The sequence below is a fragment of the Oncorhynchus mykiss genome, unplaced genomic scaffold, assembly GCF_013265735.2.
Source record: "Oncorhynchus mykiss isolate Arlee unplaced genomic scaffold, USDA_OmykA_1.1 un_scaffold_186, whole genome shotgun sequence".
Classification (NCBI taxonomy): Eukaryota; Metazoa; Chordata; class Actinopteri; order Salmoniformes; family Salmonidae; genus Oncorhynchus; species Oncorhynchus mykiss.
This window is the reverse complement of record NW_023493673.1, coordinates 130,385-147,500: the sequence shown is the minus strand read 5'-3', so window position 1 is coordinate 147,500 and position 17,116 is coordinate 130,385. Positions and strand designations below refer to the sequence as shown.

At 42.7% G+C, this 17,116-nt stretch overlaps 1 protein-coding gene across 1 annotated transcript in view; it reads left to right on the top strand.

Annotated features, from left to right (window-relative positions):
- Nucleotides 1–17,116, top strand: part of LOC110512492 (inactive carboxypeptidase-like protein X2) — a 94,799-nt gene that overhangs the window by 46,734 nt on the left and 30,949 nt on the right. Inside the window, exons 5-6 of the mRNA XM_036972614.1 lie at nucleotides 7,241–7,325; nucleotides 13,126–13,276. Coding sequence (XP_036828509.1) covers nucleotides 7,241–7,325; nucleotides 13,126–13,276 — 236 coding nt within the window. The remainder of the gene's footprint in view (nucleotides 1–7,240; nucleotides 7,326–13,125; nucleotides 13,277–17,116) is intronic.

Below are 17,116 nucleotides of genomic sequence, written 5' to 3'. Positions count from 1 at the left end.
TGACTAAACCCCATCACCCCTCCCCTTTAAATTCACCAGCCTATGAAGGGAATCTCTCCTCCAGTCCCAACCCTGACTAAACCCCATCACCCCTCCCCTTTAAATTCACCAGCCTATGAAGGGAATCTGTCCTCCAATCCAACCCTGACTAAACCCCATCACCCCTCCCCTTTAAATTCACCAGCCTATGAAGGGAATCTGTCCTCCAGTCCCAACCCTGACTAAACCCCATCACCCCTCCCCTTTAAATTCACCAGCCTATGAAGGGAATCTGTCCTCCAGTCCCAACCCTGACTAAACCCCATCACCCCTCCCCTTTAAATCAAATCAAATCAAATTCTATTAGTCACATGCGCCGAATACAATAGGACCTTACAGTGAAATGCTTACTTACAAGCCCATAGTTTAAAAAATACAAATAAGAATAAGAATTAAAAGGAACAAGTAATTAAAGAGCAGCAGTAAAAGCCCTGCTTCCCTCAGCAGCAGCCCAGCCCTTAATCAGCTGTGGTGGATTAACACACACACACACACACACACTCACACACACACACACACACACACACACACACACACACACACACACACACACACACACACACACACACACACACACACACACACACACACACACACACACACACACACACACACACACACACACACACACACACACACGTACACTCACCCGCACGTGCCCGTACACACACACACACACACACACACACACACACACGTACACTCACCCGCACGTGCACGTACACACACACACACACACACACACACACACACACACGGGGAGTAAAAATGTATTTCCATTCAAAATCCTATTTTCCCGAACCCTAAACCTTGGACATAATCACAAACCTAAACCTAATGCCAAACCCTAACCCCTAAATTAACCCTTAACCTAACCTTAACACTTAACCTAAAATAGCATTTTAACATATTTAAGAAATGAAAAAAGTTCTGACTTAAAAAATAATAAAAAATAAAAAATAAAAAAAATATTTTAAATTAATTAAATAAAAATAACATACAATGTCCTGACAAGTCACCACAATGTCCTGACAAGTCACCACAATGTCCTGACAAGACACCACAATGTCCTGACAAGACACCACAATGTCCTGACAAGACACCACAACGTCCTGACAAGACACCACAATGTCCTGACAAGTCACCACAATGTCCTGACAAGACACCACAATGTCCTGACAAGTCACCTGAATGTCCTGACCAGACACCACAATGTCCTGACAAGACACCACAATGTCCTGACCAGACACCACAATGTCCTGACCAGACACCACAATGTCCTGACAAGACACCACAATGTCCTGACAAGACACCACAATGTCCTGACAAGACACCACAATGTCCTGACAAGACACCACAATGTCCTGACAAGACACCACAATGTCCTGACAAGACACCACAATGTCCTGACAAGACACCACAATGTCCTGACAAGACACCACAATGTCCTGACAAGACAGCGCAAGTTTTTCCAAAGCAAATAAAAAGTATAGAAATGTAAAAGAGAACTAAACCGTAACCAGCACCGTGAGCCAATGACCTCATTGGTTAATGAAGGAGACCATTGTTCTCAGGCAGCATCAGGCCTACAGGGGTCCCTGTATAAAGCTGGTGAACAATATCATCACGTTTAGCCACTTTAGCACAATGCTAACCGTAATATAATATACTCAAACAGCAAGTACTCTTCCACTGAAATAGACCAACGAGGAAAGCACATCTAAGTAAACCTACTTAACAGGTCACTATATATTTTACCTCTTGGGGATGTTATTCGAAAACATAATGTTAACTTTCACTGCTATGCGGATGACACACAGCTGTACATTTCAATTAAACATGGTGAAGCCCCAAAATTGCCCTTGCTAGAAGAATGTGTTTCAGACATAAGGAAGTGGATGGCTGCAAACTTTCTACTTTTAAACTCGGACAAAACAGAGATGCTTGTTCTAGGTCCCAAGAAACAAAGAGATCTTCTGTTGAATCTGACAATTAATCTTAATGGTTGTACAGTCGTCTCAAATAAAACTGTGAAGGACCTCGGCGTTACTCTGGACCCTGATCTCTCTTTTGGAGAACATATCAAGACCATTTCAAGGACAGCTTTTTTCCATCTACGTAACATTGCAAAAATCAGGAACTTTCTGTCCAAAAATGATGCAGAAAAATTAATCCATGCTTTTGTCACTTCCAGGTTAGACTACTGCAATGCTCTACTTTCCGGCTACCCGGATAAAGCACTAAATAAACTTCAGTTAGTGCTAAATACGGCTGCTAGAATCCTGACTAGAACCAAAAAATTTGATCATATTACTCCAGTGCTAGCCTCTCTACACTGGCTTCCTGTCAAAGCAAGGGCTGATTTCAAGGTTTTACTGCTAACCTACAAAGCATTACATGGGCTTGCTCCTATCTATCTCTCTGTTTTGGTCCTGCCGTACATACCTACACGTACGCTACGGTCACAAGACGCAGGCCTCCTAATTGTCCCTAGAATTTTGGAGGCAGGGCTTTCTCCTATAGAGCTCCATTTTTATGGAACGGTCTGCCTACCCATGTCAGAGACGCAAACTCGGTCTCAACCGTCTCTACTGAAGACTCATCTCTTCAGTGGGTCATATGATTGAGTGTAGTCTGGCCCAGGAGTGGGAGGGTGAACGGAAAGGCTCTGGAGCAACGAACCACCCTTGCTGTCTCTGCCTGGCCGGTTCCCCTCTTTCCACTGGGATTCTCTGCCTCTAACCCTATTACAGGGGCTGAGTCACTGGCTTTACTGGGGCTCTCTCATGCCGTCCCTGGAGGGGGTGCGTCACCTGAGTGGGTTGAGTCACTGATGTGGTCATCCTGTCTGGGTTGGCACCCCCCCCCCCTTAAGTTGTGCCGTGGCGGAGGTCTTTGTGGGCTATACTCAGCCTTGTCTCAGGATGGTATGTTGGTGGTTGAAGATATCCCTCTAGTGGTGTGGGGGCTGTGCTTTGGCAAAGTGGGTGGGGTTATATCCTTCCTGTTTGGCCCTGTCCGGGGGTGTCCTTGGAGTGGGCCACAGTGTCTCCTGACCCCTCCTGTCTCAGCCTCCAGTATTTATGCTGCAGTAGTTTATGTGTCGGGGGGCTAGGGTCAGTTTGTTATATCTGGAGTACTTCTCCTGTCCTATTCGGTGTCCTGTGTGAATCTAAGTGTGCGTTCTCTAATTCTCTCCTTCTCTCTTTCTCTCTCTCGGAGGACCTGAGCCCTAGGACCATGCCCCAGGACTACCTGACATGATGACTCCTTGCTGTCCCCAGTCCACCTGGCTGTGCTGCTGCTCCAGTTTCAACTGTTCTGCCTTATTATTATTCAACCATGCTGATCATTTATGAACATTTGAACATCTTGGCCATGTTCTGTTATAATCTCCACCCGGCACAGCCAGAAGAGGACTGGCCATCCCACATATGCTCTCTCTAATTCTCTCTTTCTTTCTCTCTCTCGGAGGACCTGAGCCCTAGGACCATGCCCCAGGAATACCTGACATGATGACTCCTTGCTGTCCCCAGTCCACCTGACTGTGCTGCTGCTCCAGTTTCAACTATTCTGCCTTATTATTATTCGACCATGCTGGTCATTTATGAACATTTGAACATCTTGACCATGTTTTGTTATAATCTCCACCCGGCACAGCCAGAAGAGGACTGGCCACCCCACATAGCCTGGTTCCTCTCTAGGTTTCTTCCTAGGTTTTGGCCTTTCTAGGGAGTTTTTCCTAGCCACCGTGCTTCTTCACCTGCATTGCTTGCTGTTTGGGGTTTTAGGCTGGGTTTCTGTACAGCACTTTGAGATATCAGCTGATGTACGAAGGGCTATATAAAATAAATTTGATTGATTGATTGAAAATTTGAACAGAGTGTCGTCAACTGACAGTTTTTAAGCAAATTAAATTCCCTTGTTTTGGTTTGGTGAAGAAGAACCATCTCTTTCTGCTGATGATCACATCGTCCGTTAGAATCTCCCTACTCTCCCCAGCAGCCTGTGGTCGTATTTGACACCTTCTGCCCTTTGTACTGGTTAGCTGGAAAAAGGAGGCTCTTATTAATTAATGGCTCTCTCAGAAAACTGCTTGTTATTTTCAGATTTGGAGGCGGGGGGGGGGGGGGGGGGGGTGAGCTGAGAAAGCGCCCCTTTGTCATTTCCTTCCCAAGTCGTCTCCAGCTGCTGATCTGGAGTTATAGAGCACATAAGAAAGACACAGGGGGCTTTAGGAAAAGACAGATGATATTTCTGTACTGACGTCGCTCTATTGTAACTGGTATCTGTCTATGTTAATGGTGCCAGATTTAGAAAAGGTCTGACTGTAAGAGAGTTTTAATTAGCAGGACTGGGGGATTCCTACAGCTACTCATCACCCCATACGTTCACCCCGGGCTCAGGGTCGATATCTTTATCCAGGAGACGTCTACCGTACCGCTTGTGTGTGTGTGTGTGTGTGTGTGTGTGTGTGTGTGTGTGTGTGTGTGTGTGTGTGTATGTGTGTGTGTGTGTGTGTGTGGAGGAGAGAGAACAGAGAGATATGTTGCTTAGATGTATTCTGCACGACATTCGCCCTGAAGAGCGTGTCATCAGTCCGGTGAAACCTGTGCCGGCTCCACGCACCAGGCCTACCTGTGCGCCTCCACAGCCCGGTACGTCCTGTGCCTGCTCCCCACACTCGCCCTGAGGAGCGTGTCATCAGTCCAGTGCAACTGCGCAGGTGCCCAGTCCCGCTTCATGGCCAGATCCTTCCTCTGCGCCGGTGCCCAGTTTAGGCACGGTGTCCAACCCAGCTCCATGGCAGAGCTCTGCGTCGGTGCCCAGTTTAGGCATGGTGTCCAACCCAGCTCCATGGCCAGGGCCTTCCTCTGCGCCGATGCCCAGTCTAGGCACGGTGTCCAACCCAGCTCCATGGCCAGGGCCTTCTTCTGCGCCGATGCCCAGTCTAGGCACGGTGTCCAACCCAGCTCCATGTCCAGCGCCTTCCTCTGCACCGGTGCCCAGTCCCGCTTCATGGCTGGAGTCCTCCTCTGCGCTGGTGCCCAGTCCAGGCACTGCGTCTAGTCCTGCTCCATGGCCAGAGTCCTCCTCTGCGCTGGTGCCCAGTCCAGCCACTGCGTCTAGTCCTGCTCCATGGCCAGAGTCCTCCTCTGCGCAGGTGTCCAGTCCTGCTCCATGGCCAGAGTCCTCCTCTGCGCTGGTGCCCAGTCCTGCTCCATGGCCAGAGTCCTCCTCTGCGCTGGTGCCCAGTCCTGCTCCATGGCCAGAGTCCTCCTCTGCGCTGGTGCCCAGTCCCGCTCCATGGCCAGAGCCTTCCTCAGCGCCGGTGCCCAGTCCAGACACTGCGTCTAGTCCTGCTCCATGGCCAGAGTCCTCCTCTGTGCTAGTGCCCAGTCCTGCTCCATGGCCAGAGTCCTCCTCTGTGCCGGTGCCCAGTCCAGACACTGCGTCTAGTCCTGCTCCATGGCTGGATCCGTGGTCTGGGCGGGTTGCTAAGACCCACACCGGAGCCGCCACCGACGCTAGTCACCACCACCTTCGGGGTTCTCTATGGTGTTTTAGGTCAGGGCGTGACTCGGGGGTGTTCTAGTCGTTATATTTCTATGTTGGTGTGTGTGTGTATGGTTCCCAATTAGAGGCAGCTGATTATCGTTGTCTCTAATTGGGGATCATATTTAAGTTGTCCTTTGTTCCCACCTGCATCGTGGGATATCGTTTGTGTTAGTGTTTTGAGCACTACGGCTTTCACGTTCCTGTTATGTTTATTTATTTTTTTGTAGTTTCACTCTATAAGTATGTGGAACTCAACTCAACGCTGCGCTTTGGTCCGTTCCTATCGACGATCGTGACACATTTAAATTTTAAATTTGAGTAAGTTAGCAAATGCTCTTATCCAGAGTAAGATAGCTAGGTGAGACAACCACATATCAGTCAAATATGCAGGATACAAAGAAGCTAAACAATGGATAGACAGATGGAGGATCTTAATTTGATCACTCCGTTTGTTGCTGAGAATGCAAACATGTAGTGTATTTGAGTTTTTAAAAGGCTTTGAAATGTCAGACTTTGCCGTAATGAAAAAGGTATCAACCCCTATAAATGTCTTAGTCGCCTTGGTCCAGTTCTTACGATAAAAATGTCCATTAATTATAATCCACATAATAATTCACATTTCCTGTTGCAGGATTATTTTCCTGCTATAGCAAACTGGCTCAAATTAAGGCACAACATCTGTATAGCGTTTACAAAAAACAAACAAGTCATACACATTTAAAACCCATGAATTAAATATCGGAGAACAGTAATATTTTACAATATTAAAGGTGTGTGTGTGTGTGTGTGTGTGTGTGTGTGTGTGTGTGTGTGTGTGTGTGTGTGCGTGTGTGTGTGTGTGTGTGTCTTGGCTGTGCTGCCAGCCGTGCATAGTAGAATTCTCTTTTTTAGTTTTCATACCATTAGCTACATGGTGGCTCCACTAACCAGAACCAGGTGTCTGCCCATATTTCAGCATTGGTCCCAGAAGGAGACAGTTACTGTAAGTAGAACAAGCTGGGATGGTTCTGATTCAGAACGGTATACATGTTCATATGGACAAGATCTCTGAAGATATTTACATATATATTGGTGTAATACATTTGAAATCTACTGGTATGGATCGTATTATATTTGCTGTTACCTAGTGGATTAGCTACAGGTATAGGATCATAATTTGACCTATATTGTCATTGCAAAAAAAATAAAAATGCAGTAACAGGATTAGAAAGTTTAGTCCATAATGTTGCTTGATCGGTGGTTAAGCAATTAGCTGGACAAAAGTAGGCTACATGAAAAGTGCAATATTAACCGTGTGTTATTTTGGGGTTTTCAGAGAATTAATGTAAATCACAAATCTCATCTGCGTTTCCTGCGTTGCTGGAAAATTCTCAGCAACAAAAGATTGATCAAAGTATGATCCTACATCTGTACTGTAAAGTTGTCACCTGTAGTTAAATTCACTTTAAGAAATGTATGGTGTCCGTATTAGGAAAAGACACCAACTCCTAGTGACTCTGACACAGCTTCCATGGACGTTTGCTTCCTAATATGGACACTGTGTACGTCAGTCCAGCGTGGAACAGCTCGGCATTGAACACTTTCAACTAATTCCTTCTTCTTCTTACACTTTCTTGACTTTCTCTCTCCTCCCACGTTTTAGGAGCGACTGGGTGACTTCATACAAGGTCCTTGTGAGCAACGACAGTCACACCTGGGTCACTCTGAAGAATGGCTCACAAGACCTGGTGAGTAGCTGGCTGAGATCATGATCAATAGATATGATTGGAGTGGAGATCAATAGCTATGATTGGATCAATAGATTGGGGTGGAGATCAATAGCTATGATTGGGGTGCAGATCGATATATATGATTGGGGTGGTGATCAATAGATATGATTGGGGTGGTGATCAATAGATATGATTGGGGTGCAGATCGATATATATGATTGGGGTGGTGATCAATAGATATGATTGGGGTGGTGATCAATAGATATGATTGGGGTGCAGATCGATGTATATGATTGGGGTGGTGATCAATAGATATGATTGGGGTGGTGATCAATAGATATGATTGGGGTAGAGATCAATAGCTATGATTGGGGTGGTGATCAATAGATATGATTGGGGTGGTGATCAATAGATATGATTGGGGTGGAGATCAATAGATATGATTGGATCAATAGATTGGGGTGGAGATCAATAGCTATGATTGGGGTGCAGATCGATATATATGATTGGGGTGGTGATCAATAGATATGATTGGGGTGGTGATCAATAGATATGATTGGGGTGCAGATCGATATATATGATTGGGGTGGTGATCAATAGATATGATTGGGGTGGTGATCAATAGATATGATTGGGGTGCAGATCGATGTATATGATTGGGGTGGTGATCAATAGATATGATTGGGGTGGTGATCAATAGATATGATTGGGGTAGAGATCAATAGCTATGATTGGGGTGTTGATCAATAGATATGATTGGGGTGGTGATCAATAGATATGATTGGGGTGGAGATCAATAGATATGATTGGGATGGAGATCAATAGATATGATTGGGATGGAGATAAATATATATGGTTGGGATGGAGATCAATAGATATGATAGGGATGGAGATCAATAGATATGATTGGGGTTGAGATCAATAGATATGATTGGGATGGAGATCAATAGATATGATTGGGATGGAGATCAATAGATATGATTGGGATGGAGATAAGTAGATATGATTGGGATGGAGATCAATAGATATGATTGGGGTGGAGATCAATAGATATGATTGGGATGGTGATCAATAGATATGATTGGGATGGAGATCAATAGATATGATTGGGATGGAGATCAATAGATATGATTGGGGTGGTGATCAATAGATATGATTGGGGTGGAGATCAATAGATATGATTGGGATGGAGATAAATAGATATGATTGGGGTGGTGATCAATAGATATGATTGGGATGGAGATCAATAGATATGATTGGAGTGGAGATCAATAGATATGATTGGGATGGTGATCAATAGATATGATTGGGATGGAGATCAATAGATATGATTGGGATGGAGATCAATAGATATGATTGGGGTGGAGATCAATAGATATGATTGGGATGGAGATAAATATATATGATTGGGATGGAGATCAATAGATACGATAGGGATGGAGATCAATAGATATGATTGGGGTGGAGATCAATAGATATGATTGGGATGGAGATCAATAGATATGATTGGGGTGGAGATCAGTAGATATGATTGGGATGGAGATCAATAGATATGATAGGGATGGAGATCAATAGATATGATTGGGATGGTGATCAATAGATATGATTGGGATGGAAATCAATAGATATGATTGGGATGGAGATCAATAGATATGATTGGGGTGGTGATCAATAGATATGATTGGGGTGGAGATCAATAGATATGATTGGAGTGGAGATCAATAGATATGATTGGGATGTAGATCAATATATATGATTGGGGTGGAGATCAATAGATATGATTGGGGTGGAGATCAAAAGATATGATTGGAATGGAGATCAATAGATATGATTGGGATGTAGATCAATATATATGATTGGGATGGAGATCAATAGATATGATTGGAGTGGAGATCAATAGATATGATTGGGATGTAGATCAATATATATGATTGGGGTGGAGATCAATAGATATGATTGGGGTGGAGATCAATAGATATGATTGGGATGGAGATCAATAGATATGATTGGGATGGAGATCAATAGATATGATTGGGGTGTAGATCAATAGATATGATTGGGGTGGAGATCAATAGATATGTTTGGGATGGAGATCAATAGATATGATTGGGATGGAGGTCAATAGATATGATTGTGGTGGAGATCAATAGATATGATTGGGATGGAGATCAATAGATATGATTGGGATGGAGATCAATAGATATGATTGGGGTGGAGATCATTGAGCCATAGTAGTTACAGCAGTTCACACTTTGTCGGAACATTCTGGAACAGTTTGTTTCTTGGATCATATTGATCAGATTCCAATGTCATTAGCTTCATCTAAGTAAGAATTACCATGATCCATAGATGTACCGTATTACCATGGTCCATAGATGTACTGTATTACCATGGTCCATAGATGGTACTGTATTACCATGGTCCATAGATGTACTGTATTACCATGGTCCATAGATGGTACTGTATTACCATGGTCCATAGATGGTACTGTATTACCATGGTCCATAGATGTACTGTATTACCATGGTCCATAGATGTACTGTATTACCATGGTCCATAGATGGTACTGTATTACCATGGTCCATAGATGTATTACCATGGTCCATAGATGTACTGTATTACCATGGTCCATAGATGTACTGTATTACCATGGTCCATAGATGGTACTGTATTACCATGGTCCATAGATGGTACTGTATTACCATGGTCCATAGATGTATTACCATGGTCCATAGATGTATTACCATGGTCCATAGATGGTACTGTATTACCATGGTCCATAGATGGTACTGTATTACCATGGTCCATAGATGGTACTGTATTACCATGGTCCATAGATGTATTACCATGGTCCATAGATGTACTGTATTACCATGGTCCATAGATGTACTGTATTACCATGGTCCATAGATGTATTACCATGGTCCATAGATGTACTGTATTACCATGGTCCATAGATGGTACTGTATTACCATGGTCCATAGATGTACTGTATTACCATGGTCCATAGATGTACTGTATTACCATGGTCCATAGATGGTACTGTATTACCATGGTCCATAGATGTACTGTATTACCATGGTTTTATAGATGTATTACCATGGTCCATAGATGTACTGTATTACCATGGTCCATAGATGGTACTGTATTACCATGGTCCATAGATGGTACTGTATTACCATGGTCCATAGATGTATTACCATGGTCCATAGATGTATTACCATGGTCCATAGATGTATTACCATGGTCCATAGATGTATTACCATGGTCCATAGATGTATTACCATGGTCCATAGATGTACTGTATTACCATGGTCCATAGATGGTACTGTATTACCATGGTCCATAGATGGTACTGTATTACCATGGTCCATAGATGGTACTGTATTACCATGGTCCATAGATGGTACTGTATTACCATGGTCCATAGATGGTACTGTATTACCATGATCCATAGATGTACCGTATTACCATGGTCCATAGATGTACTGTATTACCATGGTCCATAGATGTACTGTATTACCATGGTCCATAGATGTACTGTATTACCATGGTCCATAGATGTACTGTATTACCATGGTCCATAGATGTACTGTATTACCATGGTCCATAGATGGTACTGTATTACCATGGTCCATAGATGTATTACCATGGTCCATAGATGTATTTCCATGGTCCATAGATGGTACTGTATTACCATGGTCCATAGATGGTACTGTATTACCATGGTCCATAGATGTATTACCATGGTCCATAGATGTATTTCCATGGTCCATAGATGGTACTGTATTACCATGGTCCATAGATGTAATGTATTACCATGGTCCATAGATGGTACTGTATTACCATGGTCCATAGATGGTACTGTATTACCATGGTCCATAGATGTACTGTATTACCATGGTCCATAGATGGTACTGTATTACCATGGTCCATAGATGTACTGTATTACCATGGTCCATAGATGTACTGTATTACCATAGTCCATAGATGGTACTGTATTACCATGGTCCATAGATGTACTGTATTACCATGGTCCATAGATGTATTACCATGGTCCATAGATGGTACTGTATTACCATGGTCCATAGATGGTACTGTATTACCATGGTCCATAGATGTACTGTATTACCATGGTCCATAGATGTACTGTATTACCATGGTCCATAGATGTACTGTATTACCATGGTCCATAGATGTACTGTATTACCATGGTCCATAGATGTATTACCATGGTCCATAGATGGTACTGTATTACCATGGTCCATAGATGGTACTGTATTACCATGGTCCATAGATGTATTACCATGGTCCATAGATGTACTGTATTACCATGGTCCATAGATGTACTGTATTACCATGGTCCATAGATGTATTACCATGGTCCATAGATGTACTGTATTACCATGGTCCATAGATGGTACTGTATTACCATGGTCCATAGATGTACTGTATTACCATGGTCCATAGATGTACTGTATTACCATGGTCCATAGATGTACTGTATTACCATGGTCCATAGATGTACTGTATTACCATGGTCCATAGATGTATTACCATGGTCCATAGATGGTACTGTATTACCATGGTCCATAGATGGTACTGTATTATCATGGTCCATAGATGTATTACCATGGTCCATAGATGTACTGTATTACCATGGTCCATAGATGTACTGTATTACCATGGTCCATAGATGTATTACCATGGTCCATAGATGTACTGTATTACCATGGTCCATAGATGTATTACCATGGTCCATAGATGTATTACCATGGTCCATAGATGTACTGTATTACCATGGTCCATAGATGTATTACCATGGTCCATAGATGTATTACCATGGTCCATAGATGTACTGTATTACCATGGTCCATAGATGTACTGTATTACCATGGTCCATAGATGTACTGTATTACCATGGTCCATAGATGGTACTGTATTACCATGGTCCATAGATGTACTGTATTACCATGGTCCATAGATGGTACTGTATTACCATGGTCCATAGATGGTACTGTATTACCCTGGTCCATAGATGTACTGTATTACCATGGTCCATAGATGGTACTGTATTACCATGGTCCATAGATGGTACTGTATTACCATGATCCATAGATGGTACTGTATTACCATGGTCCATAGATGTACTGTATTACCATGGTCCATAGATGGTACTGTATTACCCTGGTCCATAGATGTACTGTATTACCATGGTCCATAGATGTACTGTATTACCATGGTCCATAGATGTATTACCATGGTCCATAGATGTACTGTATTACCATGGTCCATAGATGGTACTGTATTACCATGGTCCATAGATGTACTGTATTACCATGGTCCATAGATGGTACTGTATTACCATGGTCCATAGATGTATTACCATGGTCCATAGATGTACTGTATTACCATGGTCCATAGATGTACTGTATTACCATGGTCCATAGATGTACTGTATTACCATGGTCCATAGATGTACTGTATTACCATGGTCCATAGATGGTACTGTATTACCATGATCCATAGATGGTACTGTATTACCATGGTCCATAGATGGTACTGTATTACCCTGGTCCATAGATGTACTGTATTACCATGGTCCATAGATGGTACTGTATTACCATGGTCCATAGATGTACTGTATTACCATGGTCCATAGATGTACTGTATTACCATGGTCCATAGATGGTACTGTATTACCATGGTCCATAGATGGTACTGTATTACCATGGTCCATAGATGTACTGCACCATGTCAACTCCCGATCCCTAGTCTCTTATTCACTGTGTTGCTCAACATCTGCTTGTCTCAGTAGATCTTCATTGGTAACAAGGAGAAAGAGATCCCTGTTTTGAACATGTTTCCTGTGGCTGCCGTGGCTCGGTACATCAGGGTCAACCCTCGTTCCTGGTTCAACCGTGGCAGCATCTGTATGAGAGTGGAGATCCTGGGATGTCCCATGCCAGGTACCTGCTATGTGTGTACTGTGTGATTCTACTAGGTAACTGCTGTGTGTAACTGTCTGATTCTACTAGGTAACTGCTATGTGTACTGTGTGATTCTACTAGGTAACTGCTGTGTGTGTACTGTGTGATTCTACTAGGTAACTGCTGTGTGTACTGTGTGATTCTACTAGGTACCTGCTATGTGTGTACTGTGTGATTCTACTAGGTAACTGCTGTGTGTGGACTGTGTGATTCTACTAGGTAACTGCTGTGTGTACTGTGTGATTCTATCTGATAACTGCTGTGTGTGTACTGTGTGATTCTACTAGGTAACTGCTGTGTGTACTGTGTGATTCTACTAGGTAACTGCTGTGTGTACTGTGTGATTCTACTAGGTAACTGCTGTGTGTACTGTGTGATTCTACTAGGTAACTGCTGTGTGTAACTGTCTGATTCTACCCAATAACTGCTTTGTGTGAACTGTGTGATTCTACTAGGTAACTGCTGTGTGTACTGTGTGATTCTACTAGGTACCTGCTATGTGTGTACTGTGTGATTCTACTAGGTAACTGCTGTGTGTGGACTGTGTGATTCTACTAGGTAACTGCTGTGTGTACTGTGTGATTCTATCTGATAACTGCTGTGTGTGTACTGTGTGATTCTACTAGGTAACTGCTGTGTGTACTGTGTGATTCTACTAGGTAACTGCTGTGTGTACTGTGTGATTCTACTAGGTAACTGCTGTGTGTACTGTGTGATTCTACTAGGTAACTGCTGTGTGTACTGTGTGATTCTACTAGGTAACTGCTATGTGTGTACTGTGTGATTCTACTAGGTAACTGCTGTGTATACTGTGTGATTCTACTAGGTAACTGCTGTGTGTGTACTGTGTGATTCTACTAGTTAACTGCTATGTGTGTACTGTGTGATTCTACTAGGTAACTGCTGTGTGTGTACTGTGTGATTCTACTAGGTAACTGCTGTGTGTACTGTGTGATTCTACTAGGTAACTGCTGTGTGTACTGTGTGATTCTACTAGGTAACTGCTGTGTGTACTGTGTGATTCTACTAGGTAACTGCTGTGTGTACTGTGTGATTCTACTAGGTAACTGCTATGTGTGTACTGTGTGATTCTACTAGGTAACTGCTGTGTATACTGTGTGATTCTACTAGGTAACTGCTGTGTGTAACTGTCTGATTCTACCCAATAACTGCTGTGTGTGTACTGTGTGATTCTACTAGGTAACTGCTGTGTGTGTACTGTGTGATTCTACTAGGTAACTGCTGTGTACTGTGTGATTCTACTAGGTAACTGCTGTGTGTACTGTGTGATTCTACTAGGTAACTGCTATGTGTACTGTGTGATTCTACCCAATAACTGCTATGTTTGTACTGTGTGATTCTACTAGGTAACTGCTGTGTGTACTGTGTGATTCTACTAGGTAACTGCTGTGTGTACTGTGTGATTCTACTAGGTAACTGCTATGTGTACTGTGTGATTCTACTAGGTAACTGCTGTGTGTACTGTGTGATTCTACTAGGTAACTGCTGTGTGTACTGTGTGATTCTACTAGGTAACTGCTGTGTGTACTGCGTGATTCTACTAGGTAACTGCTGTGTGTACTGTGTGATTCTATCTGATAACTGCTATGTGTGTAACTGCAGGGGGTGGTGTACCTCAGTGTATTAAGGTGAATGGCAGTAGTAGACAAGGGGGTGGTGTACCTAATAAACTGAGGCAGGGGGGTGGTGTATGGGTAGCATGTAGGCCTACAAGACGCTGTATTACCACAAGTCGATAAGACCATGAACAATGCAGGGGGAAGATATACAATAAGACCGGACATGTTACCATGTGTAACGGATGTGAAACGGCTAGCTTAGTTAGCGGTGGTGCTGGTGTAACGGATGTGAAACGGGCTAGCTTAGTTAGCGGTGGTGCTGGTGTAACTAATGTGAAACGGGCTAGCTTAGTTAGCGGTGGTGCTGGTGTAACGGATGTGAAACGGGCTAACTTAGTTAGCGGTGGTGCTAGTGTAACGGATGTGAAACGGGCTAGCTTAGTTAGCGGTGGTGCTAGTGTAACGGATGTGAAACGGGCTAGCTTAGTTAGCGGTGGTGCTGGTGTAACGGATGTGAAACGGCTAGCTTAGTTAGCGGTGGTGCGGCGCTAAACAGCAATCGGTGACGTCACTTGCTCTGAGACCTTGTAGTGGTTCCCTTTGCTCTACAAGGGCCGCGGCTTTTGTGGAACGATGGGTAACGATGCTTCGTGGGTGACTGTTGTTGATGTGTGCAGAGGGTCCCTGGTTCGAGCCCGGGTATGGGGCGAGGGGACGGTCTAAAGTTATACTGTTACACATGGATAGAATAATGTGGAGCCCTATTACGCAGAAACACTTTAAGTGGTTATAACCTATTAAGCTTAATAGGAAACGATTATATAAACCCACACAATGGCCACACCCTTTAAGTGGTTATAACCTATTAATTAAGCTTAATAGGAAACGATTATGTAAACCCACACAATGGCCGCACCCTTTAAGTGGTTATAACCTATTAAGCTTAATAGGAAACGATTATGTAAAACCACACAATGGCCACACCCTTTAAGTGGTTATAACCTATTAATTAAGCTTAATAGGAAACGATTATATAAACCCACACAATGGCCGCACCCTTTAAGTGGTTATAACCTATTAATTAAGCTTAATAGGAAACGATTATATAAACCCACACAATGGCCGCACCCTTTAAGTGGTTATAACCTATTAATTAAGCTTAATAGGAAACGATTATATAAACCCACACAATGGCCGCACCCTTTAAGTGGTTATAACCTATTAATTAAGCTTAATAGGAAACGATTATATAAACCCACACAATGGCCGCACCCTTTAAGTGGTTATAACCTATTAATTAAGCTTAATAGGAAACGATTATATAAACCCACACAATGGCCGCACCCTTTAAGTGGTTATAACCTATTAATTAAGCTTAATAGGAAACGATTATATAAACCCACACAATGGCCGCACCCTTTAAGTGGTTATAACCTATTAATTAAGCTTAATAGGAAATGATTATATAAACCCACACAATGGCCACACCCTTTAAGTGGTTATAACCTATTAATTAAGCTTAATAGGAAACGATTATATAAACCCACACAATGGCCGCACCCTTTAAGTGGTTATAACCTATTAATTAAGCTTAATAGGAAACGATTATATAAACCCACACAATGGCCGCACACTTTAAGTGGTTATAACCTATTAATTAAGCTTAATAGGAAACGATTATATAAACCCACACAATGGCCGCACACTTTAAGTGGTTATAACCTATTAATTAAGCTTAATAGGAAACGATTATATAAACCCAAACAATGGCCGCACACTTTAAGTGGTTATAACCTATTAATTAAGCTTAATAGGAAACGATTATATAAACCCACACAATGGCCGCACACTTTAAGTGGTTATAACCTATTAATTAAGCTTAATAGGAAACGATTATATAAACCCACACAATGGCCAAACACTTTAAGTGGTTATAACCTATTAATTAAGCTTAATAGGAAACGATTATATAAACCCACACAATGGCCACACACTTTAAGTGGTTATAACCTATTAAGCTTAATAGGAAATGATTATATAAACCCACACAATGGCCAAACAAGGACCCTTTCCCTCCACGTTACGTGTAATTCATTAAAGCTAAAGATAACGGTTTAAAAAATAGATATAAATGTTTAAAAAAGGTACAAATGTAGGGACATAGCAATTATCACAAAGGACACAATGAACCAGCAGAGGACCACAGACCAATACCGGACCTAGAAAACCCTGAGATTAA